This window comes from Sorghum bicolor, chromosome 10, assembly GCF_000003195.3.
Source record: "Sorghum bicolor cultivar BTx623 chromosome 10, Sorghum_bicolor_NCBIv3, whole genome shotgun sequence".
In the NCBI taxonomy this organism is placed as follows: domain Eukaryota; kingdom Viridiplantae; phylum Streptophyta; class Magnoliopsida; order Poales; family Poaceae; genus Sorghum; species Sorghum bicolor.
Genome location: NC_012879.2, coordinates 54365257 through 54390221, shown reverse-complemented (window position 1 = coordinate 54390221; position 24965 = coordinate 54365257). Strand labels below are relative to the sequence as shown.

Below are 24965 nucleotides of genomic sequence, written 5' to 3'. Positions count from 1 at the left end.
CTGTAGCCAACGCGTCTAAGAAAACAAAAACTGTATAATATACCTTTCGGCAACGTATCATATGCAACCCACCTTCGTGTGCAACCTATGCAACCACCAATTAAGACCACAGGATCTAGATTTAACGTCTGAGATTTTTTCACTTCAACCCCTCCACCTATGGGTTTAAATCTAATCCGTGTGTATTCAGATTGGAGGATTTAAGTGAAAAAAACCTTAGACGTTGGATCTAGATCTTGTGTCTTTAATTGGTGGTTACATAAGTTACACACGAAACTGGGTTGCCATATCTTTGATGGCATGCCATAGGTAGTATGGAACAAAGTGTGTCCATCATGATATGGGCCGGGATAAGTGCACTGGCACTTGGGCTGGTCTTTAGACAGGAGAGGACAGAGGCCCAATGACGAAATTTAATTCTCGTCAGTCTACAGAAGAGCTTCAATATATACTAGTGTTTCGTTGCTTGAGTTCAACTTCAATATATAATTTGTACGTAATATATAGCTAACAAATTTCATTACTGTGTTATCGTTGGACGCTTTTCTAAAAAAAAATGTCAAAGTCGGATACGACCATGGTGTGACTTTTATTTAGTATACTAGGAATTGAACAGATTCACACCACTTATATCTACGATGTAATGGACATACTGAACTAGATTACCTTGTATTTGTATTACTTGATTTAGTTTTTTCTGAAAACTTGTTTTGAAGAAGTTATATTTTTCATGAAAGCTTGTTCCCAGATAATTTATCTTTTGAAGAAATCTTGCAAAACAGAAAAAAAAACCTCCATATAAAGTTATCCTAAAACCTTAGAGCAACTCCAACAGCTTTGCTATTCTTATTATGGAGGCCTTTTAGAATTTTTATAGTAGAAAAATAGGCTCCAATAGATATGCTATTTGGTTTTGTAAAATAGAAAGTTTGCTATCCTTGATTTTCGTTGGCCATATATAGCCAACCACTAGCACTAGCTATCTGATAGCAAGGCTGTTGAAAACCTCTTCTTTTTTAAGAACTTATCTATTTGATAAAATGGCTAAACATTAGAATTTAGCTACTCATTTTAGCTAGGCTCTTGGAGATGCTCTTATGTTAGAACTTCCACAAAGTTCTTCTGAGAAATAGTACAAAACAATTCTTGAAAATTTGAATGACACGTTGTACGGAAAAAATATATGTATAAGTAATACCTTTCCAAATAATGTTTCCCCGTTTTCTCTCAAAAAAAAATCATTTGAGGAAATTGTACTATGTATTATCAATTTCTAACTTTTAAATGAAAATTGAGAAGTTAAAAAATAATAAGTTTTTAAACTAGAAAGGCCCTTTTTTGTGTGAACTAGTTTATACTAAACTAACTCCTTCCCTTGTCCTCCTCCACGGTCCCTTCAACGGAGGAAGTCATTCAAATCTAAGAGATTTTATAAGATTTTGAAACTTGCATGTTTCCAAACTAAAATGCAATATAATCTAGTTTTCAATGAAATAGTAGGTGGAGCGTGCTCCCCCGAATTGATCCAAAAAAATATATATGTTCGTAGTTTTTAATTTGATGAAATCCTATTTTGTGACAGGAGAGGGGATTGCTTCAATAATCAATCAACAGAGGATAAAAGGATGGCAAGTTCACAGCACACTTTGTGATTAATAAGCGTTAACCGATTTTACCATACACACTACTACTGTAGTTAACAAGGAACAATCAATGCAAGAATGAAACAAACATGCAAGTCCCATCTGTTTCGACCGGTCAAGATCACGAATTGACACCGAGAGAGATCGATCGATCCGTTAACCGGGCGGTCCATCCCCTTCCATCAATCTTCATGCATGACATACATAATCCATGCATGGGGTCGGCGGCGGGCGCGGGGCAGCTTTCAGTGTCCGACGACGATGAGCTGGTCGTCGTTGGGCACGTCGGGGTCGTTGTAGTCGCTGCCGTCGTCGTCGTCGCTGTCGGGCGCGGCGGCGGGCGCCTTGAGCGTCACGCTGGACCCTTCCTCCTCCTGGTTCTCCGGGTTGTTTATCGCGCCGACGCGGCACGCCTTGTCGTTCTTGGCGCCGGCCACGCACTTGGGCTTGGCCGCGCCCGACGACACCGCCGCCGGCGCCGCCTGCTGCGGGGCGGGCGCCGCGGCGTCGGACGGCCGCGGCTGGAGCAGCGCGCACGCCAGCACCAACACCAGCACCACCACCCACGCGCGCACGGGCGCCGTCGCCGCCATGGTTGGTTGGTTGCTCATGATCGACCCCCACCCGGAGAAATAAACGATAGTAATAATCAAGAAAATGTGGGAACGAATAGCGAAAGGCGATCGATCGATGGAAGGGAGAGTGATGATGGCAGGAGCTAGCGGCGTTGGGAATTAATGCGGGCATTAACAGGCGATTTTAAGGAGAGGTTGGTCTGCAAGGCTCAACAGCTAACGTTGCGCTCTTGCCAATTTGTGGATGGTGGCCCTCGTTTTGAGGGAGAAACAGAGACGAACGGCCTCGCTACCTCGCTAATTTTAGCCTCGGGGAATTAAAGAAATGCAACAGATTTTTCCTCCCTACCTGAAGACATGCCACATGACTGGAATTAGTAGAGCGAAAGGTAGCTAAAACCTTTTCAGCATGGAGAAAGCTTAAGTCTTAATCGGGCATTTAAGAAGAGGTCCGTGTCAGTTGTATTTTTGGAACGGATCTATGTTCTCTTTCTTGTCCAAATTGCAACCTTCTAGGCTTGTACTAGCATTGATGATTAGAGGTTGCACCTCACTAGATTTTGCTCGGTAGCAAACTACGTAGCAATCATGGAGGAAAAAGCCCTCTCGGCTCTATACCTGCTGATATGCATGAGGAAAGAGCCATGTTCCCATTTCTACCCCCAAGCGCACCACCACTGCCACTCAGGTCTACCCATCTTTCCCTCTAATATTAAGGCACTTTAGTATAGCTTCAACCGTTGATAAAAACAGTTCTAGAAGCTAATTCTCTGATGGAGCTGAGACTGTTTTAGAAAAACGTTTTTCTCTGTCAGATCATGAATGGCTAATAAGAGCGGACTCCTCGGCGCCAAGGAGGTTTGGAAGACTTCGGCGCCGTCTAAGGTGAAGTTTTTCATGTGGCTCCTGCTTCACGGCCGGCTGTGGACCGCCCACCGGCGTTGGCGTCATGGCCTGCAGCCATGTGCGACGCGGGTAGGAGGACGAGTCGCAAGAGCACCTGTTCGCCGGCTGCGTCATCGCTAGAGAGCTATGGTTCCGCATCCTTGGATGGGCGGGAGCCCAGCAGCACGCCCCCGACGGCTCCACCAGCATCGTCGTTTGGTGGATGAACACGAGGTTGAGTGTGCCTGCTAGACGACGCGGTGGGTTCGACTCCCTGGTGCTTCTCGTCACATGGGAAGTCTGGAAAGACCGGAAACCGGCGAACCTTCGACGGCATCTGTCTAAGCTTGAGCCAGCTCTTGCAACACATCAAGGATGAAGGTGAGGAGTGGATCAGGGCGGGCTTCAGGAAGCTTGCGGCCCTGTTCGTCGGGGTACAGTAGGAGGAGCAGCCCGAGCAATCGCAAAATTGTGTACTCCTTTAGTACATCACTCGAAGTTCCACCGTTCTAGCCGGTGCCTTGTGTTTGTGTGTATCCGTTTGGGACGGCTTGAGGCAACTCGCCTCTGGCACCCCTAGCTTTGTATTGAACTCCTTTATCCCTTAAAGCAGTACACGCTTAAGCGTGATTTTTGAAAAAAAACAAATGTAGGGAGATGGTGGCAAAAATGATGTAATTTCTATTAAACTAGAGGGGCAATTTTGTACCTTGACTTGTGGACCTTGATAGAAGTTGGTGAAAGCTGGTTTTCTCCGGCGGCGCGTTCAAAATATGGAGTCAAAAAACGCTTGTTTGGTAACCTAAGTACCAAAACAACTTCTGAAGCTATTGAAAAATCTATACCAAATAGACTCGATCTTATCATCTTTTGTAGCGAAACTCTCCACACTCCAAACTGTATAATTAACTCTAACGTCTAGTCTCGTCGGAGTTGAGAAAGAGAGGCTCCTGATTTTGAGCAGCTAACTTTCCCCTTCATGCTCTATGGCTGTCTGTTGAGAATTAAACAAGGTCGTCAGCAAGCTTTCTCCTTCATTTCCCATTAGGGCACTCACAATGCAAGACTCTATCATAGAGTCCAAGACAATTAATTACATATTATTTATGGTATTTTGCTGATGTGACAGCATATTTATTAAAGAAAGAGGTAGAAAAAACAAGACTCCAAGTCTTATTTAGGCCTTGTTTAGATTTGAAATTTTTTGGCCCAAAGAGAAAAAAATTTATGGAACTGGGGACTGAGAACTAAACGGGGCCAAAAAATTTTGGGGCAAAAATTTTGGGCTGCAACTGTGCACGCACTTCCATAGAAACCCACCAATGACAACTGCAAATGTATGCAGTCCAAGTTGTGTCAGAAAAAAATTTGCCAAACTAAACACCTAAATTTTTTTGCGTGTTCTGATCACAAATTTTTTTTATCACTTTGGTCAAAAAATTTCAATTCTAAACAGGAAGACTCTAAGTCCACATTGTTCGAGACAATAAATAACTTTAGACTCTATAATAGAGTCTGCATTGTGAGTGCCCTTATTACTCTTCAGTCATAAAATTTTGCACCAACGACGACGGAACTCCGGCTGCGCACTACCATATGCATATACGTATGCTTGAATGAAGGAGCCTCATAAACAGACAGAGACAGCCATATATATGGGGCATTCATGTGCACTACTATCACCGTATGACACATATAAATGACATAACCCCAGTCCCCAGCACGGTTGCCCGTCCGATCGTGTGTATCCGGGCCAGCAGCTTGACTCCATAGAACGAAAGAGACCGGAACAAAGAAACTTACACGAGCACGATCTGCTGTGTGCCTCTCTTGCGTCCACAACTTATCTTATAAGCCGTAATTTTTCTACCAATTAATAGTATTTTTCACTCACAATAAGGTGGTGTTTAGTTCCCATTTTCTTTCAAAAAATTTTGGGTTTTAATCTATCATTTTGCAAAATGAAACTAAACACCATGTAAAATTTTTGGTAAAAAGTAGCTATTCTCTATTTTGAATTTTGGCCTCAATATGAAAAAAAAAAAAACCCAAAATGAGCCTCAAGAGGTTTCACGAGGACAATAAATTCTGCATTTTGGATGAAACTAAACATGATCCTGAAAATTTTAGTATTTTACATTTCATCAGTCCAAAATAGTTGGTATTTTATATTTTGAATTCTATGGAGAACTAAACACTCTCTAAATTAGCGAACGGTGCTTTCAGCCATAGCTTTGTTGACAAACGAACACGCTCATATCGACATGACGGCACGTGCAGTGGTCGATCATCAGTGCGTGGACACGCAAATCCTGCTTTGCTTGTGTCGTTAGGATCCTACTAAACTGGTACTAACTGCACAATCAAAGCCGTGACGGGCTGACGGCGACGCGAAGCCGACACCACCCACCGCCCTGTCTCCTGCTCACGCAGTTGGTGCACGCCGCATGGCGCGTACACGCACACGCACACGCACACACGCTGCATCATCCTCGGTGTCGTTGTTGTTGTTCCATCGGTTCCGTTTTCCTGGAGGCTTTGTTGCTCATGCTCTCCTGGACTAGTTGGTGGGGGCTCTCCTCATGCTGGAAGATGTGGTTGCCGCCTTGCCGGTTTCAGTCACGATCCATGCAACTGGCCTGGGGGAATTAAGGGATGCATGCATGTGTTGGATGCCGGATGCATGGATCTATCGGGCAAAACAATCAAGAGGCATGGGAGGCGCACCAAAGCCATCAGGAAAGCGACGGCTCCAAATTAAATTGACAAATCTGGAAAAAAAAACCGAGAGATTCTTCGTCTGTAGATAAAAGATTGGACCTCACCATTGAGTGTTTATCGAGATTCGAGACAATCGAAATGCACGTGTGTGTAGAACATTTAAGGCTTTGTTTGGACTTGTCGGATTCACTTCAAAGAGTTGGGGGTAGAATTTAGTTTAAGTTTCACTCCAATCCACCTCAAGGATTGATATGAATACGACTATATCCAAACAAAGCCTAATTTGAAACTGGGTCATAGAACCGCTGTGTTTGGAAGATTTTCTCCCCGACGATACCAGCTGGTGAGAGTCAAAATCGAGTTTGAGCCGACTTTAATTATAATAAATCTTGATGGAGTCCAAATACTCAATTTGATGGTTCGATTGAGCATATGAATAAGTTTATGGAAGCCAAACTGGAGAAGCAGCCTTTTGGTAGCAACACAAGCTTATTTATATTTGCGATGCTGAAAAAAGTGATTTTACATAATTCATATGTGTGCGTGTGCCTCAACCACAAATTACATCTTCTGGTCCATCGGCAACAGCCCATCAAGTCAACCATGCTTAGTATGCCATTGAATTTTTTCCGAGGGTCAAACGAATTTCGGACAGCAAAATCAAAACTAGACCATCTGGTTTTGGTTAGTTGGTTCTATGCATGACTATCTTCCCCTGTACCCATATGTGTTGCGCCTTCTGTTTCTGACTGCTTCTTGCCAAAATATGAAATTAACAATTTTGTACCATTACGAAATTTAAGCATGTTATATGGTTCAATGTCTAATTCTGTTGTTAATAGTTTGTTGCAAGATATCACTTGTGCATTGCCAAATCAAACACATGAAATGTTTGGTACACCATTACATAGGGCCTATTTGGTTTCCCTTGCTAAATTTTAGCTAGCTAAAATTATTTTAGCTACTCTTGGATGACTAATGAAACTAAACTATTTTAGCTCCTTTTAATCAATGTGTTTGAAACTTTAGCTATTAAAGTTACTAAACTTTAGCTAGCTAAAATTTAACAAGGGAAACCTAACAGAGCCCTAGTACAAATAGAGGCATGTCCCAGATGTGAGGGTCTGGTTGAGACGGCGCTTGAGCGGTCATGGTCGATGACATTGCTAGCGGTAGTGTGATTGATTCAGGTGAGTCTGCCAATGGCGTGGCTGAGTAGTCGTAGCCGGAGACATGGTCGAAGGCGGTGTGATCGGCTCAAGAAGCCCACAGACGGTATGGCCAAGTGGTCATAGCTAGAGACATGGGCAAAGGCGGTGTGATAACCACTATAATCTTGCATTGTATTCCATGTCGTGGTTATCACACATGACATTTGTGGTTTAATGGTACATATTCTATTTTTTCAGTTCCTTCTTTTATTGACTGTGCACTCTGCAATGGTACTATGGAGACATTGGATCACCTCTTCTTCATAATAGTGGGATGAATAATTTAGCATTAGTTTGAGTGTTACTGCAGCTATTGTGTGTATAACGATAATGGGTAGAATTTTAAAAATAAAATATATATCAACGATTATTAGTTTTAATGATGACTACTTTGTTGAATTGATGCTTAGTTGTGTCTACTTTTAATCTTTCATTATAGAAATCCTTCCCTGGCTCGAGTTTTTTTTATTACGGAAATCCTTAGTACTAATTCATTTTTAGCATATCACGTAAGAATTTGTGTGGAGGGTCTAAATATAATTAGTAATGTATAAGATTGTAAAATCATATAAAATCAAATCTTTTGGCCAAAAATCTCTCCTATTCGCTTAAACTTATCAGCTACTTTTTAGTCAAGAAACAACGTTTTTCTCTCATAACAAATCATACAAAGCTAGGACGCAGGTGTTGCAAGGTTGTCTGGGTGAGTGTCTGCCACCCCAAAGAACTTGGGGGTCTTGGGATATCTAAGAGAGCCGGAGTGGCGCTTCGTGTGCGATGGGTGTGGAGATATCGTCGGAGATGGGTTCATCGGTGTCGGACGAGCGTCTATTAATTGGCCTTATTCCAGGCGGCCATAGTGATAATTCTAGGCAATGGGAAGTCAACCTTGTTCTGGACTGATTGTTGAATCAACGGCTCTAGCATTGAGGCCCTCGCGTCGTCGTTGTTAAGGGCGGTGCATGCAAGAAAGAAGAAGGTGACTGTGGCAGATGTGTTACCTAGGAGTGCATGGGCGCGACACGTTGCTAGATCGGTGTCTCTACAGATGCTGCTTGAGTTCAACAATATCTGTGATTTGTTAGAGGATATGTAGCTTGAGCCACGGTCGGACATGTTCAACTGGAGGCTCACGGAGGATCAGCAATACTTCGCGGCTTCGTCCTACATAGTGTTGGCTCGTCACTGGTGTATGGCGCAAAAACAGCTGCTCCGCCTAAGGTTCGCTTCTTCTTTTGGTTAACCATACATGAATGCTGTCGGACAACAAACCGTCGATTTCGCCAAGGCCTACAAGACTTCAACGACTGCATCATTTGCGATCCCATATACTCAACAAACCGTCGATTTCGCCAAGGCCTACAAGACTTCAACGACTGCATCATTTGCGATCCCATATACTCCTTGGATGTTGTTTTAGCTGGAAGGTTTGGCACATATGGCTGGTGTGGCTATACCTAGAGATTCATGTCACGGATGAGGAGGTGCCAGCCCTACATTGGTGGCTCAATGCTAGGAAGATGATGCCCAAGGTGCTGCGGCGTGATTTGATTCGTTCTTCTTCCTGATGAGATGGATGATTTGGAAAGGGCGGAATGCGAGGACCTTCAATGGCATGGCCTCGACTGCGGTTCAGCTAGCCGATGCAATCCACAACGAGACACGGCAGTGGTGTATGGTGGAGAATACCAAGCTCGGAATGTTGATGTTAGTGTGTTTTTTTAGTCACAAAGTTGTTTAACCATGTAATGCTACAACATAGGATCCAGTAGTTTTAGGCTTCAGTAACTAGGGTGTTTTACCACTTTATGTTTTGTTGTTAAATTCTTTTTGCTTATTGAAATACACGTTAGTGGTGTGCTCTAAAAAAACCGAATTTGCATTGAGCTCATGAACACCTTGTTCACTTGAGTTTATCAACCGAATCTATTAGTCATTCAGTAACGTTTTTCTCTCATAATAAATCAGGACCTACTTTTCACATTCTTCTCCAGTCTCCGCTATTTCCCCAAGCTATTCCGCGTTCGCCCGCGGGGTGTGGTTGTGGGATTTTTTTTTTCCCCTTTTCGGAGCGCCCAATGAAGCAGGATCTCACCATCTAACAAAGTGTCCGATCATGCGTCGCTTGACGTAACTTTGAAAGCCCGCACTGGTTAGTACACGCTCGTCACTCGTCAGTCAGCCCGGCGGGGAAGGGACCCACCGCCGCCTCGCTCGCGGCCTCTGCTATTTAATGAGCACCACCAGTCACCAGCACAACGCCCGCAGGCCGGCGCAGCTGCAGTCTGCAGAGCACAGCACAGCACAGCCGCGCGCGGTTTGCCTCGCCACTCGCCACCGTACTACAAGCACGAGCACCCCGGCGTGGACGAAGCCGGCCACCTCTGCTCCGCCGCAATGGCGTCACCACGCGGCGCCCATCGCCGGGCCAGCGTTGCGGCGCTCCTGCTCGCACTGTCCTGCTGCTTCTGCTGCCGCGCCGGCGCCCGCGCCGACCCGTCGTCGTCGGGCGAGCCGAAGGCGGTGCCGGCGGTGATCGTGTTCGGCGACTCGACGGTGGACACGGGCAACAACAACGGGATCGGGACGATCCTGAAGAGCGACTTCCCGCCGTACGGGCGCGACATGGCCGGCGGGGCCAAACCCACGGGGCGGTTCTGCAACGGCCGCCTCCCGCCGGACTTCATCTCCGAGGCGCTCGGCCTGCCGCCGCTGGTCCCGGCCTACCTCGACCCCGCCTACGGCATCCAGGACTTCGCCCAAGGCGTCTGCTTCGCCTCCGCCGGCACCGGCCTCGACAACAAGACCGCCGGCGTCCTGGTACGTACGCCACTCTATATACCAGTACCACTCGCTCGCTCGCAGAATCAGATGGATGCCTCGCTTAATTACTTGAGCACACATCAATTCCCATGATTAAAACTAGATTGTACTACTAGTAGTTACTCCAACGAGGAACAAAAAAAAACAGGGATCTTTGCGCTCTGCACTACTGCAAGTCTGCAACTGCCTTGAGCATGGCACACCTGCAGGAAGAGTTGCAGAGGGGAAGATTCCACGACCCTGGGGCTGAAAACGGCAGGGACGACGACGACGAATGGCAGAGAACGTCCGCAGTGGCCTTGCAGTTGCAGGTTGCGCCTCCCGGAATTGAAGGCGCTCGGCCTGAGCCTGACGGATGGTTGATGGACGCTACACTACGTCCGGTGTTTAAGGCCGTGGGGGCGGGGGGGCCATACCTTGAATCCTTGAATTTTGCAGTCTCTGTTCTTCTCAAGACATGGAGCATTTCAAACCTTAAAACTGATTAGACTGCACGGACGATCACATTAGGGTCCAGAGAATTATTGATCGCTAACTAATGGTCCTTGTCACTCTCCTCTGCTAGTAGTACCATGGGGCTTTTTGCTAATGCGTGACGGATCCGTTGTCTTTGGTCTGCAGCAACCATTGTTTCTTTGGTTTCTTCCTCCTCTTGGCAATGGCAACCAACTGCAGAGGCATTAAAACCTCCGCATTTAGTGCGTCGAATTCGAATGGTTGCCGGCATTGCCTTCACTTTCTTTCAGGCTGCGTGCGACCCGTCCAGCGTAGCACGGTTGGTCTGCAGCATTGCCATCTTCACTGTTCATGATCATGCCTTCCTCGCTGTGTTGCGTTCTGTTCAAGCATTATACTCTCACCTCCTGAAGATCTGATCTGACCTGAATTCAAGTATCTAATTTTGGAACGTACAAAACAAAAATAAAACAATGGAAATTTAGAAAAGAGAAGGGCGCTATTGGAGAAGAACACCAGATCAAAGAAGAAGCCAGCGCATGGGCGACGGCCAACGTGTACTCCATTAGTAGTTGTCAAAAAAAAACGTGTACTCCATTAGTGAAATAAGCATTAAGTTATGGCCGTTGTAGAGCATCTCCAACAACTCTTTAAAATTCACTTGGTATATCTTGAGTTATAGCAACTTGCTATTTTGTTTGGCACAAGAGAACAAAAGATGTGTCTCCAACAAATTGGTATTTTCACTTGGTAAAATTGAAAAAAATAGGCCCACCTCTCTCCAAACCGGTACCGGTATTGGGCCTTCCACTCAGGTGAAAATTGGCTTACCTGCGCGATGTTCTCGCGTGCGGACTTGTCGCGTGCGTGGCCGCCGCCGCCGGTCGACCGCGACGCTACTTCACGGAACGAAGCTTCACCGAACGAAGCAGGCGTCGTTCAGCTAGTATACTCCGGCCATTCAGCGGACGTAGGTTCAGCTAGTATACTCCGACACTTCACCGAACGAAGCAGGCAATTCAGCTAGTATAATCCGCGTGGGAGAGAGACTCGTGGACGTCGCGCGGCCGCGGGAGGGAGACTCGCGCGCGTTGCGGGCGCGGGAGGGAGAGTCGCGCGCACGGGAGACAGACTCGCGTACGCGGGAGAGGCTGAAATCGTCGATACAAAGTCGTACTCGCGTTGGATATATATGCACGCATGCAGGGACTCCGTTTAGCAAGTTGGGAAATATACCAAGTGGATTTATCAAGTTGTTGGATAGGTGTTTTTGAGTTTTTCTCAAAATAATACGAATACCAAGTGGATTTACCAAGTTGTTGGAGATGCTCTGAAAAAAAAAATAGTAAAGTCCGATATGCTGCCCTCAAATTGATGTTGAATTTAAAAGACACCTTCAAACTCGAATACTGGAATATCGGACAATATACCCATTTAATTTTCAAAGCCTGACAAATTGCCCCCTGAAATAGTCCAAAGTAATTTCAAGGATGGTAGTTTTGGCTGATGTGGCACGTATGGAATTAATTTGTACTGACATATCTAATCACGTGTTCAAGAGGTTATGGAACAGTTCATCGCTGCTCAATTTAAATCCAGCTACAGCTAGCAGCCAAGCACAATGTTTGCTAAAGCTGCAGTTATTGGTGGGGCACTTGGGAATTTGTTGTGGTGTTTCCTGTGGAATTATGGGAGTAACTACTCCCTCCGTCCACGAATTATGGGACACCAGTAGATTTTTTTTTTTGTTTATTGGTCCCAACCATTTGGAGGAGAACACAGCCCTCCTCGGCCACAACAGCTCACGAAGTCCACGAGAACTGACGCGTGAATTGAATGGATCAAACGTACGCGTCCTGTTCCCTGATCGAGCGTCGCGGGGAGCATTCAAGCTCTGAATCTAGCCATCTACCACCGAGGACGATCGCCATGTACACAGATCAGGATCCCAGCCAGAATCTATTCAATTTTCATTTCTGCACAGATTTTATTTAATTAGTTCTGATCTTAATTTCTTGGATTGCACCGATCATGGTTGACGCTGCTGCTGACTGCTAAATAAAACCTTCCGTTTGGTTTCCTTCCCCGGGTCCGGCCGGCCGGTTGAACGACGACGACGACGACCGTGAAGTCAGTGATCCCGCTGTGGAAGGAGGTGGAGTACTTCAAGGAGTACAAGCGCCGTCTCCGGCGCCACGTCGGGCGCGCCACGGCGCGGCGCATCGTCTCCGACGCGCTGTACGTGGTGAGCATCGGCACCAACGACTTCCTGGAGAACTACTTCCTGCTGGTGACGGGGCGGTTCGCGGAGTTCACGGTGGGCGAGTTCGAGGACTTCCTGGTGGCGCAGGCGGAGTGGTTCCTGGGCCAGATCCACGCGCTGGGCGCGCGCCGGGTCACCTTCGCGGGGCTCAGCCCCATCGGCTGCCTGCCGCTGGAGCGCACCCTCAACGCGCTCCGCGGCGGATGCGTCGAGGAGTACAACCAGGTGGCCCGCGACTACAACGCCAAGGTGCTCGACATGCTCCGCCGCGTCATGGCGGCGCGACCGGGGCTCAAGGTCGCCTACATCGACGTCTACAAGAACATGCTCGACCTCATCACCAACCCTTCCACGCTGGGTGAGTAGTGTACATGGATCGATGAGATAGATCGATCTCCAATGCATGCTGTGCAATGCGAGCTGACCTGATGGACTGGCATGGCAGGGCTGGAGAACGTGGAGGAGGGGTGCTGCGCGACGGGGAAGGTGGAGATGTCCTACCTGTGCAACGACAAGAGCCCCCACACATGCCAGGACGCCGACAAGTACTTCTTCTGGGACTCGTTCCACCCCACACAGAAGGTGAACCAGTTCTTCGCCAAGAAGACGCTGGACCTGTGCTACCAGGAGCTCCTGTGACGCCTAGAAATGTTGCTACTAATTAATCAAATCGCGGTGTGTATAGCATAGCATTCCTCCCATTGTCGAGAACGACTCGATCGATGTACTGTATGTATGTAGCATGGTTGCTCTGTCTGTTTCCATGCGTTGATTCTTTTGGGCTTATAAATGATCATCAGATCAGAGAGATAAAGTTTACACGTTTGATCGAGAGTTACATTTGGTTCCGGCCGGACGTCTTTTATGCCATTTGTTTGTGACAGATAGATCGATATACTAGTATATACCAGTAATATTTCCTAGGCTCTTGGTGGTGGAATGATTGATTAAGCAGAGCAGCAGCAGCAATTCAGTTACGTAAGGATGGAGATGGATCACGCATGCACCGGTATGGACAAGTTGTTGGTGATGCAGCCCGTCCTGAAGATCTTGGCGAACGAGCGCCAGATCCTGAGCTCCTGGTGCGCCGTCACCGGCATCCCCTCCTTCACGCAGTGGTCGTACTTCTCCAGCACCGACACAATGTAGCTGAACTCCGGCCGCCGCGCCGGGTTCGCCGACCAGCACTTCTTGATCAGGTTGTTCAGCACCGGCGGGCACGAGTTCGACAGCGGCGGGCGCAGGTTCTGACGAAATCAGGCAATCAGCAATCACAAGAGAGATTCATCAGTTCGCAGAGAAAGAAACGAACACAAGCCAAGCCAACCCAAACAACAACCTTCTCTGAGGCGGCGTACGCGGCCTGCACGGGCGTCATGCCCTGGAACGGGAGCAGGCAGGTGGTGAGCTCCCAGAGCACGATGCCGAAGCTGTACACGTCCACCTTGCGGGTGTATGGCTTCTCCTTGGTCATCTCCGGCGCCATCCAGCGGTAGGTGCCCTTGTTGCCCTTGGTGGCCTGGCACTTGGTCTCCAGGCAGGAGGTGCCGAAATCGGCCACCTTGACGCGCATCTCGTCGTTGAGCAGCAGGTTCTGGGACTTGAGGTCCCGGTGGATGACGCCCTGCGCGTGCAGGTACTCCATGCCCCGCGAGATGTCCAGCGCCAGCTTCAGGATCGTCTCCGGCGACAGCGAGTAGGGGTCCTTCTTGTTGAGGTACATCCGGAGCGTGCCCTGGGACATGTACTCGGTGATGATGCAGTACACCGGCGGCTTCTTGCACGCCGCGATGAACTGCACGATGTTGGGGTGGTAGAGGCGGGAGAGGAAGGCGACCTCGGAGTTGAACTGGTCCTCGAGCTCGGCGCGCCGGGCCTCGTCGCGCTCCGGGATGCGCACCATCTTCACGGCCACGGCGCGCTGCTTGTAGATGCCGCGGTAGATGCGGCTGTTGGCGCCCGACGCGAACTTGTTGCCGATGAAGAGCTGCGACAGGTCCGCCATCCACTCCTCCCGCCGCCCGCTGCTGTCCTCGCCGCCGCCGCCGCCGCCGCCGGGGCCCATCACCGTGTCCAGCAGCATGGACCACGACTCCATGCTGTCCCACCGCTTCTTCTCCATGTCGTCCGCCTCCGGGGGAGGCCACGGGCTCTTCCCGCGCCCCGACGTCGACGGGGACGCCGCGAACAGGCTCGCCGCGAACGGCAGCGACGGGCCCCGACGGGGAGACACCGCCGTGGCGGCCTGCTGCTGGTCCGCGTCCCCGCCGCCGCCGAACGGCCGCGGCAGCCGGAAGCAAGAGAGCATGCGAGGCGCCAGCTTGTATCAAGACTCACAGCACCACGTCGCACACGGCATGCCGACCGGCGACGGTACCACTCCCCTGCTACCAACACGATCGACGACGGCGCGACACGCCGGACGACGCCCGCGCCACCGCCACGGGCATTGCACGCCGCGCCGCCACCACCAGCACCACCACCACACTCACGATACTCAATTACAGGTCACCAAATTAAAGCAAAGTATCTTCACCACGCATTGGAATCAAGCTAAACAAGATCCCAAAACTCCCCACGCCGATGCAAGCAACGCCCAGACAGATGCCTACGCAATAAACCCTGCGTACCCTATCCACAAAGCATGCATGCGCGCGTGGGCACGGACGCAGCTGCTGCTAGCTAGCTTCTTGGAGGATGAAAATGGCGGCGAAAGCGAATAAAGGCATCAGGCACGCGCAGCGGGAAGAAGGGGACGCTAGCAAAGCTCTCCTTCGTCTTCCTCCTCGAGTCCTCTTCTCTCTGGGCTCTGGCACCCCTGAGAAAGCGCTCCGCTCGCTGGTGTTGTTGACTCCAGACCGAGAGGATAGGCCAACGGAGGAGGCAGAGAGAGAGTAAAGGTGCTCAAGGATGTCTCGTGAAGATGCAGTTCAGAAAAGGCCGCACCTTTTCGGCGTCTCTTGCGGCGCCTGGATCGATCGGTGCATGCATGCTCTGCTTCTCACCTGATCGGCCGGTGATCGCCCCCAGCTTCCGCGGCACATGAGAAAGAGAAAGAGAGAGAGATATCTCCAACGGAAAAACAAAGTGCCGGGGGGAAAAAAGATATCTGCTATGGAAAAAAGGGCAAAAAAAAGCTTGGGATGACATGACCTGCAGAGAGACGCTAAGCATAAAATGCGTCGGGAAAGGCACGGCGACGGCGAGCCGATGCGGGTTGCGCACTTGCGCTTTCACCGGTCGGCATGGAGAGTGCGTTCTGTGGCAAGGACGACGCGCCGCCGATCGTATGGCATCAGCGAATGCGTCATATTGTCATGTCTCGCCATTTCTGGCCGACGGCAAAGGTATGGCTATTTCAAGGGCCGAACATCTTTTGTTCTGGGTCGATTTCGAAGGCTCGAATCTAGCCCAACACAGTGATGTGGACTTTTGTACCCTGCGACATAGTATGGCCCAACAATAATAAAGTAACCAAAAACATAGTTTGACATCGATTCTGACGGCCTAAAATTCCCTTGGAAAGAAAGTATTTTGTGACTTCAGTGGGAAACATGGTGACCAGCAGCAAATGCAGCATCCCTGATATTCTCTGGAAAACAAAAAGACAAGTTGTCACTTTGTTTTTCCTTTTTTTTCTTGAATACACAAAAAGGATTGCGCATCTTTGTATTAAAATTGAAAAAAAGTCAAAGTTACAACGACACGCCCCAAATATGCACAGTATGGGGGTGTTAGTATTATACAATTGGTGCTATCCTCTCTAGCAGAGGAGATCATTGGCTACTAGTACTACTTACTAATCTTACTACCTAGCCAGCATCAGCGGTTAAATACGCTGGCTTGCGCGGTGCCTCACCCGCTCTCCTTGTGAGTCAGACAAGAGCTGTCTTATTGCCTCAACATGCAAGGAGTTAAGCTGGTATGCTGTTTTTCTTCTTCCATTGTACAGGCACTCATATCTCAAGAGAAACAAATCTAGAAAAATACAAACTTCTATGTTAAGTCAAAAATTTAAATCCGGATGGAGGTTCCACCATAAGTATGGAGTTTGCATTATGTCATTTTTCTAGTTAAAAAAATTATTTTGCTCTATATGCGTTATGTAGGCAACCCTCCATTATTCAAAATCAAATCGGATTTAAAACAATTTGCTCTCAAAATAGCAACAACAAAAACAATAACCGCCAACTAAACAATAACAGCATGGGAGGCTCAAACCTACTTCATTGATTCCCAAAAAATCCATACTTTTTTACTAATAGGAAAACAAAAGCTTTACAAAGGTTTTTTAAAATAAATAAACAAATAAATAAATGTGGCAGCAGAGTTCGATTATATTGAAAAACAATAAATTTACTAGACAAACAAATGAACAATAGTATGATAATAACAACTCATAACACTGACTAAAATGCCAATCATAACCATTTAGAATAACCTGGAAGATTTGGGACCTCAAGGAAACACGTCAATCTGATGGAATATATATATAGAAAATAGTGGATTAGAATGTTTGGGCTATAGATCTGGATGTTACAAAGGCCTTAGGCCAGTCTTAGCGAGTGTTTCATTTTCATTTAATAGATTGCCACATAAACATTTTTATAACATGACAATGTTCTTAAGAAGGAAGAAGATATGAGTGATGAAGCTCTTTTCACATAATTACTAACTCTATATGAGTCATGAAATTAAATATCTATAAAACTATGTATTGAGGATGGGTGTTTTTATCTATATTTTATTTTTTACTTTACTTTATATGATGTGTCAATTTTTAGAAACAATGCGATGAAATTTTTCATTGAAAATGGCCACCAAAGACATTCACTTAAACCGCATCATAATCAAAGATGACTGTTCTTTTAGATACACCACTACACCAGGTAGGTAGTATAGCTATGAAATCGATGCTCCAAAAGTAGCTCTTGAATCAATGATCATGTCCAAAAAGGAGGGAGGTTAGAGTTCCACACGATTTGTATGACGCTGCAGCAACTCCGCGAGAAAGGATGGAAGAGAAAAAAAAAATATGATAAGAGTTTCTTCACATCATTAATAGTCCTAGACAAGTATGCCCCTTTGGCCTTCATGGCACTCTTTGCATCACCTAGAAAAACAACTGATCAATGGAATATAACAATCCATTCTCTTAGTCTTGTATCTTTTTACCTTTATCAACAGGAACAACAACACCATGCAACTAGAGGCGGACCACGCTGGGTGGGTTGTATCTTGAGGTGAGTTAAAAATTCTTCTTCTTCTGTTCCTCAGTGCAACCCGTAATAGTCCAGTGGAATAGCCCACAAGGCCACAAATCAAGATGGCGATGGGCCCAAACCTGCCCAGTTTTGCCATCCCAAACCATACCCGCGAAAATAAAATCTGCTTATTTAAAAACCCATGACCCATCACAAGTTTAGTTTTGTGCCCAAACCTATACCCATTCAGGTTACGGGTACCCACGGTTCGCCTATGATATTAATAAAATTCAAACTTATTTCATAGATATTTATCAGATATAAATATCTTATGTAGTTCAACCTTGTTGTCTTTCTAATCTACGAAGAGAAAATTATTATAGATTTCAACTGCTTGCCTAGGTATCATTAAATAGTATAGATTTCACCACTCTCTCCTCTGGTTGACATGAGACTAAAGACATCATACTGCGAGTAATAACTAAGAACAAATAGATGTGGGCTCGTTTTCCTTGTTAAAACACAGGTAGACAACACCACCTCAAGCAAATGTGTCATGGATGGATACTTGTCGTTTTGTTCTTTTCTCTACCTTTTGTAATACTAACTCAAAATTGATTTTCATACCATATTATATAAAATTTATTTATACAAAGTGCGTGTGATATATAGATTAGGTGTGTAGATATAAACTACTTTGCTATTATGGACCAGGTTTACAAAACCCATGGGTTTACGAGTTTGGATACTACATTCCCAGACCTATGGCCATAAATCCACTGGGTCTACCTTTTACCATAAAAAACCATCGGGTTTCAGATTTCGGGTACCCGTTGCCATCTTTAGCCACAAAGAACCCTAACTCCATACCCTCATCTGAATCACCTCTAACCCTTCTCCCCATTCTACTCCGCGACCACTAATGCCACCCTAACCATGTCTCTCCGCCTCCATTCTCCATTATAGACCCGATGGTGTGCTGTTGCCCCACTTCGGGCATAGCTAAGGACGGAGACCTGATGGTGTGCTACTGCTCCACTTTGGGCATAGCTAAGGACAAAGCTAGGATTAGAAATTGTTGATGTCACTACTCACTAGGATATCTATGATTGACATATCATGTCACTATCTTGTGTGTTCATAATAATGTTTCGTGGAGTTTTTAGAAGTTATTGTTATTAGACGACACCATTACTAGCACTCTAGATCTACCTCTAGGTACCACCATCTCGACTAGTGGGTGCTAGGCGACGGCCACGCTATGCTCCACAGAACTGATTGCAACAATTGGTTTTTAAGAATCTAAAACTCATCCAACCAGACCCCAATTAGATTCTAGGCCTTGTTTAGTTCCGAAAAGTGAAATGTTTTTGGTACTGTAGCATTTTCGTTTGTTTGTGACAAATATTATCCAATCATGGACTAACTAGGATCAAAAGATTCGTCTCGTGATTTACAGGTAAACTGTGTAATTAGTTTTTGTTTTTGTCTATATTTAATATTTTATGCATGTGTCAAAAAATTCGATGTGACGAGGAATCTTGAAATTTTTTTAGTTTTCAGGGTGAACTAAACAAGGCCCCAGTAATTTGCAATATTTATATTTTCTAATTTGCCGCAATAAGTTTTCTAGATTGTCACAGGATGCCACCAATAAAGCATTAGGGTGGTGAGTAAAGATGTCAATGGGGCCCACGACCCGTGACCCGATGGGTATTTACTCTATTAGGGTACTAATATGGAGTGAAACTAGTATCCATGGGTACACAAACGGAGCAAACCCTTCACCCATTGGGTACGCGGGTATGGGGACGTTCTAGTAGTCCCCATACCCATTTACCCATAGGTGAAAAATACCCAGCCCAAAACTAAAGAAGTCCACCAGCCACCAGTTCACCGGCAGCCCATAGACTGAAACCCTATGTAGTGCTAGCAAAGTACTACTCTCTACTACGTGATTTGTATGGACAATGAACTATTATGGTGTTGTGACTAGTGGTTGCAGTAGAAATTATTATGTTGCTATTTGCTAGGTATATGGTGAGGTGGCTATGTGACGATGCTTGTGAATGGTTATGTGACAATGCTTGTGAATTGCTACTACATGACTGGTGCTTGTGAATTGTTGATGTTTGGCGGGTATGGGTGACCCGCCGGGTCTAATTTACCCACCCGGGTATGGGTCTGGGAAAATTCCCCCACCCATCACTGTATATGGGATACCCGTGGTATCATATTATTGTTATGGGAATAGGTACATATCCGATGGGGATTTACCCATTGCCAACGTGAGTGGTGAGGTTATTGGACGAACATGCGGGTGCCGGGACGGCTGCTGATACCGGAAAGGTCACTCGCTGAAACAGTGCAAGACGCTAGTGTGAACTGGCCAGTCCCATTGTCACTTGCTCGTCCGATTCGGTGTTTCGGCGGCCCCGCGACCGCGAGTCACCTGTGATCTCCGAAAGCGACGAAACGTTCCCGTCACCGCGTCACGACTCACGAGACGTCCCCGCCCTCATTCCTATTCCCGGGCGGCCCCACCACCCAGCCCCCACGGGCATCATCTCCACCGTCCGATCCGCCCGCAGGGCGCCTTGAGGAACGTCCACGCGTCGGCAGCGCCCAACTGTCGGCAGCCGCGGCCGCCCCCTGCGAGTCCGCGTGGCCGGCGGGACGGCGCGGGCCGCGTCCACGTGCGTCGCCGGGAGGCTTATCTGGCGGCGACACGTCTGCCGGCGCCACCCTCGCCTCGCGCGGGCAGCTTCGCCGGCCGCCAATGGCGTCGCTGTCTCGCCCTCCTCCTCCTCCACTTGGAGATCAAGCGCATCGGCGCGGTAATCCGGTCGATTAAAGCGTGCAATTTGTGCAAGTGCTCAGACGCGTCGCTGTCTCATGGAAATCACAAAAAAAAACCCGGCCAAATCGCCACGATTCTGCCCGGAGATAAGCATAGAGGAGCTGCATAGGTTACACACTGACAGGGGAAAAAAACCTGATTTTTCTTTTTTACAAGAAGTTTAACTACGGTGGCCGGCTGTTCTCCGCTCTGAATCGGTTCGTTTAGTTCTCAAAAAGTAACTTTAAATTTTTAAAATTTTTCGTCACATCGAATCTTAGACAAATGCACGAAGTATTAAATATAGATGAGTTATTTGTAATTTGCGAGACGAATCTTTTAAACCTAGTTAGTTTATAATTGGACAATATATATCCAATATAAATAAAAGTGCTAAAAAATTTTGCCACTATTGATTTTGGCATTGTTCGTCGAGAGTTTCAGAAGCCACGCCAAAAGAGCTTCAAAGTTTCCCGAACTGACAGCGACTAAAATGCGCAACGATCTCTGCCGTCAGCACGGCGTGTGCCACCGCGCAACGACCGGGTGGCTGGCGATCCTTAGTTTTACCGCCACTTCCGGCCGTATTACTCAGCCACCACCATCAAGTATTCAAAATGGCGAAGCTTTGCACTGCAAGCGTTAGCCATGGTCGATGCCATCCGGTCGTGTCGTGCCGACCTCGCATGAATTCGCGATCAAGCAAACGCGCCGACTAGTAAAGCTTAGCCGGCGGCTCCGCTGCTCACTGTGCTGCTGCTCCGTGTCCGCGTGCGTGCAGCTGCAGTGCTCCCTACTCTGTTCTTGATAAGACGATCACGACACCACGTTGCGCCCTAAAGCAGCAGCCCCTAGCTAGTCGCCGAGTCAGTCTCTCACATCCACGCCGCGACGGGAGTGGATTCGACTCATCATCATCATCTTCTTCTTCGTCTTCCTCCTGCCGCTTCTTCCACTTCTCGGCTCTGGTTCGCGAGATCGTCGTGCCCGTTGCGGCTTCTTTAGGCCGCGATGCACCAGATTGGGAGCGGCATGTACGTGTCCGGCCCCGCGCCGGACAGGAAGCGCGGGCGGCGGCTGTCGGCCGCCACGCCGCCGTACACGGGCGGGGACGTGGCGCGCTCGGGGGAGCTCGGCCGGATGTTCGACATCGCCGCCGCGTCGCAGTCGCAGGTGCCGTCGCCAGCCTCCTCCTCGCGCCGCAGCTCGGGCCCGCTGCACCGGCCCTCGCCGTCGCCGGCGTCGGGACCGCTGTCGCAGCTCTCGCACCCGCCGGGGCTCCTCGTCGGGCCGTCCCCGTCCCCCGCGCCGTCGCCGTCGTCGTCGTCGAGGAAGGGGAGTAGCAGCAGCAGGAGCAGGCGCGCCGGCGCCGGGAAGGAGGCGGCGGGGACGGCCGTGGCGCTGGCGCCGGCGAGCGGGAGGCTGAGGCTCGGGGTCCCGTTCGCGTGCTACGTGCTGGTGGCCGTGGCGGCCGCGGCCGCCCTCGGCGCCGGGGCCTACTGCCTCGTGTCGTGGCGCCGCTGGGAGGTCCTCGCCGCGGCGGGCGGCGCCGTGGCCGCCGTCGCGGCGGTGTTCGCGTCGAACGCGTGGCGGACGGCGGCCGAGGCGGAGAGGTTCTTCCGCAGGTTCCCCGACACGGTGTTCGACGACCACGGCGGCGACATGCCCGTCGGCGAGCTCGTCAAGATCACCGGGGTGAGCTCATCAAAACCAATCAGCTATTGCCTTTCCATCCTTGCTTCACTGTTACCAAATCCGTTCCCTGACGTACCTACGACTCTGCTGTCGCTAACAATTGCATCGGTATTCTCCCAGTCCATGCATGCCAACTAGGAGTTGTTAAAAATTGCATTTTGTGCAGTTCTGAACGTGGCTAAGATCCTGTATAAGTTCCTAATTAATTTTCTTTTTGTCGGTCAAAATTGTTGCTTCGACTCGTTTATGCGTCAAAGAATGCCAATCAAAACTGATGATGAGTTTCATCTATGGTCAATGGTTTTGATTGAGGAAGCCAAGTTACCAAACCACTTTTGCTTCACCAAAGCAATGCATGCGTCGCCAACTTGTTACTTCACCAAAGCAGAGTCTGAACACTCTGATCTGCTTGGCATGCTCTGTTCTATTCTAACATGGCTGCCCGTCTCCTGCTCCTGCAGCAAGTTACCTGCGGTGGTCAGCCGCTGGGCGCCAATTTCCACGACGCCGCCCGGTGCGTGTTCACCTCCGTTCAGCTGCACGAGCGCCGTCGGTGGGGCTGGTGCTGCTGCTGCCGCCGCCGGTGGCAACTGAGACACTCCGAGGTCTACTCTGGTTATTACAAGCAATGGACATGGTCCCCAGTACAAGCGATGTGGCAACTGATGGCCGGTTGTGTTTATTGGCATCGCTTTGGCAGGCACGGGTGACGAACTTCTACATATCTGACAGAAACTCCGGGAAGAGATTCTACGTGCGTGCCGGCGAAGGCGACGTGATCACTCCGATGATCAGATACAAAACCACCAGTTTTGATGGCAGCAAGAAGGGCGCCTCACAAAACTTGAAGAACTGGATGGCAACCAACGAGTTGTCTTACAACGGAGATTTGCGTGTTAAGGAAGGGTAAGAAGATCCTTCACACAGATTTAGGTGAAAGAACTGAAAAGAAGACCATATGCCCTGCGAAATTGTGTTATTTGCCTCTTGCTAATTGCTATTCCTCTGTTCCTCCTCCCATATCTCATGCTATTGCTCTGTTCCTCCTATATCGCTGCTAGTATTTTCCCAAGTCAGAAGTTTGCCGCCACTGAACTTTACACAAATTTAGGTGAAGGAATTGAAAAAAACATATATACTGCATAGCCTAATCATACCTCTGTTCCTCCCCTATCGCTCAAGTCTGCACTAGCAGAAGTATACCTCTATCTTTATCAGTTTTGAGGTTGACTGGCGCCAATAGATCAACCACTATGGTCACAATTTACACCTACCGAACACATAAACTCTATTGAGGTTGTCAGTTTCTTGCGCTGATCACAATATACAGGTAGAAAGCCAAAATTTGTTTCCTCAGATATCCCACTGAACTTTGCACAATGATTTGCAATTATTTCAAGTTGGTCTCTTGATATCCAATTTTCCATTGTTCTATATAGAATTCGCGACCTAGTAGAACATAAATTTATAGATGAGAGAAGTCGAGACCTGTGTGTCAGAGTAGTGATGTGAGACTGACAAATGTTCATGCAAACACAAGAAAGTCATGATGTTTATATTTTTTTTCTACAAAATGATCATTGCATTGCCTTCACTGTTAAAGCACATTGTTCACTAAGATTGCAACAAAATTGGTTAGGTTAATCAGAGAAGGGGACACAGCAAGTGTGATAGGAATCCTGAAGAAGCACCATGCCTGTGACATCGTCGATGCACCAGCGGGCGTGGTCACCACCGGTTGCCAGCTGATCCGGTGCATGTTCCCTGTCTTCATTGAGGGGCTCATACTGATCGGGGATGAAGACCCTGACGAGGCTGTATATATGGTCTGAACTATATATATAGATACATAAATACATACACTAATGTAGAATACACGCCCTGTCTATCGCGGAAGAGGAGTTTTAGTATCTTCCATTAAGGGTTTCTGATAAAAAAGGATTTACTACTTACGTAGTTGATGGAAACAGAATGATGTAAATTAAAGTGGTATTTGTAGCTTGTCAGTAGCATAGCTGTGCTGTTTTTTTGGTTTCTTTTGAAGAGGACTACTCATTTGTTTGTTGGCTAAGGTTTGATGTTAATGTGCCACGCTTCTTTTGAAGTTTGGCCTTCTCAGTTCCTTTTTTGTCATTCTTGCAATAACAGAAAGGGATTTGGTCCAAATTTCCATATGGGTCCTATTGTTTAAACGAGGTTTCTCATCATACGAAAGTAACTAGCAAGGTAGCCTGCTGTAAAATTTGTTTTTATATAACATTTGATTTTATCTTAGTTTTTTTTTATGTATGGATCCATGTGGCTATTGTTAATCTATTTCTTGGGGGAAAAAACTATTGTCGTCTCTCTCATACCTTTTTCTCCATTCCTATCTCATGGTTGTGCAATTCCTCATAATGCTAAATCAACACAATTGGTAGCCTTCATTTTTATTTTGGTAAGCTCCATTCCTCGATAAAACTCGTCCAAGTCTCCCACAAATTATTGAATTCCTTAGCTTTCTTCCAAATTAAAAATTGAGATCATATTGTACATTTTACTGTTAATTTTTAGTTGCCTATTTCTGTAAAATTTTGCTATTGCAATATTGTTTTTTCTCGACCCACTAGTGCTTCAAGTAGCCATTGGCCGGCTCATCATTGCGTCAACA

At 47.5% G+C, this 24965-nt stretch overlaps 4 protein-coding genes across 4 annotated transcripts; 2 read left to right on the top strand and 2 right to left on the bottom strand.

The window, feature by feature from the left end:
* On the bottom strand, window positions 1619-2372 carry LOC8067687. The gene has a single exon (XM_002437280.2). It carries the CDS (start codon window positions 2252-2254, stop codon window positions 1889-1891), a length of 366 nt encoding a protein of 121 aa, XP_002437325.1. The 5' UTR covers window positions 2255-2372; the 3' UTR covers window positions 1619-1888.
* LOC8083493 (GDSL esterase/lipase At4g26790) lies at window positions 9309-13403 on the top strand. Its single transcript, XM_002438670.2, has 3 exons — window positions 9309-9855; window positions 12446-12935; window positions 13023-13403. Exons 1-3 carry the CDS (start codon window positions 9433-9435, stop codon window positions 13214-13216), a joined length of 1107 nt encoding a protein of 368 aa, XP_002438715.1. The 5' UTR covers window positions 9309-9432; the 3' UTR covers window positions 13217-13403.
* Window positions 13358-16044, bottom strand: LOC8067686 (serine/threonine-protein kinase HT1). The gene is made up of 2 exons (XM_021448520.1): window positions 13917-16044; window positions 13358-13824 (listed from the first exon to the last, which is right to left on the bottom strand). Exons 1-2 carry the CDS (start codon window positions 14883-14885, stop codon window positions 13573-13575), a joined length of 1221 nt encoding a protein of 406 aa, XP_021304195.1. The 5' UTR covers window positions 14886-16044; the 3' UTR covers window positions 13358-13572.
* On the top strand, window positions 21212-24589 carry LOC8083492 (uncharacterized membrane protein At1g16860). Its single transcript, XM_021448791.1, has 4 exons — window positions 21212-22315; window positions 22777-22920; window positions 23016-23221; window positions 23955-24589. Exons 1-4 carry the CDS (start codon window positions 21632-21634, stop codon window positions 24145-24147), a joined length of 1227 nt encoding a protein of 408 aa, XP_021304466.1. The 5' UTR covers window positions 21212-21631; the 3' UTR covers window positions 24148-24589.